Source organism: Lottia gigantea (assembly GCF_000327385.1).
Source record: "Lottia gigantea unplaced genomic scaffold LOTGIsca_551, whole genome shotgun sequence".
Classification (NCBI taxonomy): Eukaryota; Metazoa; Mollusca; class Gastropoda; family Lottiidae; genus Lottia; species Lottia gigantea.
Genome location: NW_008709893.1, coordinates 9,602 through 10,690, shown reverse-complemented (window position 1 = coordinate 10,690; position 1,089 = coordinate 9,602). Strand labels below are relative to the sequence as shown.

Sequence of the window (1,089 nt, the reverse complement as noted above, 5' to 3'; positions counted from 1 at the left end):
CATGATGTATGTTGAATCTTGAGTGTTGACCAGATGATCTTAAAGGAGCAGTAGCACGAATACGAGACTTCATTTCAGCATTCATCCATTCTAATAAATCTTCTAAATCAGCAGTCTTTTTGTCTTTTTCAAGATATCTGAACCAAACTNTCTTGTCTTCCGTGTTCATCTTCTGTTCAATTAAAGCTAACATGTGATTATTGTTCATATCATTAGGTCTGCCTATTTCTTTAAGTGTGTTATAACTTCTTCGGACAACATGAACTAATTCGCAAAAACGTGCATCTTCACCATCTCTTAGTGGACGGAAACGTGTTAAATCTTGGGTACAGGAACGCAGTAAAGTTATAGCATCTCGTTTACTATATCTCGATGAAACCATATGCAAAAAGTCTGACTTAAAAGTATAATATTCACGAACATCTCCACTAAACTTTGGCATCTTCGGTTTCTCCATTTTAAATTGACAAACATCGGTAGATTGTGTAGGGTTTCCACTGACAGAATTACTATTCAGGCTAGTTGAAGCAGTAAGACCATTCATATTCTCGGTACTCAGATTATCAGCATCAAAATTATTCGGATTGACAGCAGTAGAATTTCTCGGATTAACAGCAGTAGAATTTCTCGGATTAACAGCAATAGAATTTCTCAGATTAGCAGCAGCAGAATCTCTCGGATTAACAACAGCAGAAGTAGTTGGATTCGGATTATCATCAGCAGAAGTACTCGGATTGACAGCAGATTTACTCGGATTATCGTCTATACTGTGGTTGTCAGGATCAACAATATTATTTACATCAGAATTACTCTGGATATCAGTAGGTAATGAATTGTCATTAGGGGATGAAGAGGGTGACAGGTTTATTTGATCAGGGCTCTGGGGAATTTCAACATTCTGGGTTTTTGCTTGGAACTCATCATCTAAGTGTTTAACATAATCTTTGGAATACATTTTTAATGTTGTGACCTGGTTTTGCACATCATCCAACCAAATTTCTGCAGTTTCAAATTCATCCTCGTCATCTATCATTTGAGTATATGCAGTATGTGTTTCCACCAGATTATCAAATGCAGTGTCTATTCAAA

General features: G+C 36.5%; 1 protein-coding gene across 1 annotated transcript in view; it reads right to left on the bottom strand.

Moving 5' to 3' along the window:
* LOTGIDRAFT_175924 (hypothetical protein) overlaps positions 1-955 on the bottom strand; it is a gene marked incomplete at both ends in the record, with an annotated part of 9,190 nt that extends 8,235 nt beyond the window's left edge. Inside the window, one exon of the mRNA XM_009063126.1 lies at positions 511-955. Within this exon, the coding sequence (XP_009061374.1) occupies positions 511-955 (445 nt within the window). The remainder of the gene's footprint in view (positions 1-510) is intronic.
* Positions 956-1,089: the final 134 nt, after the last annotated feature.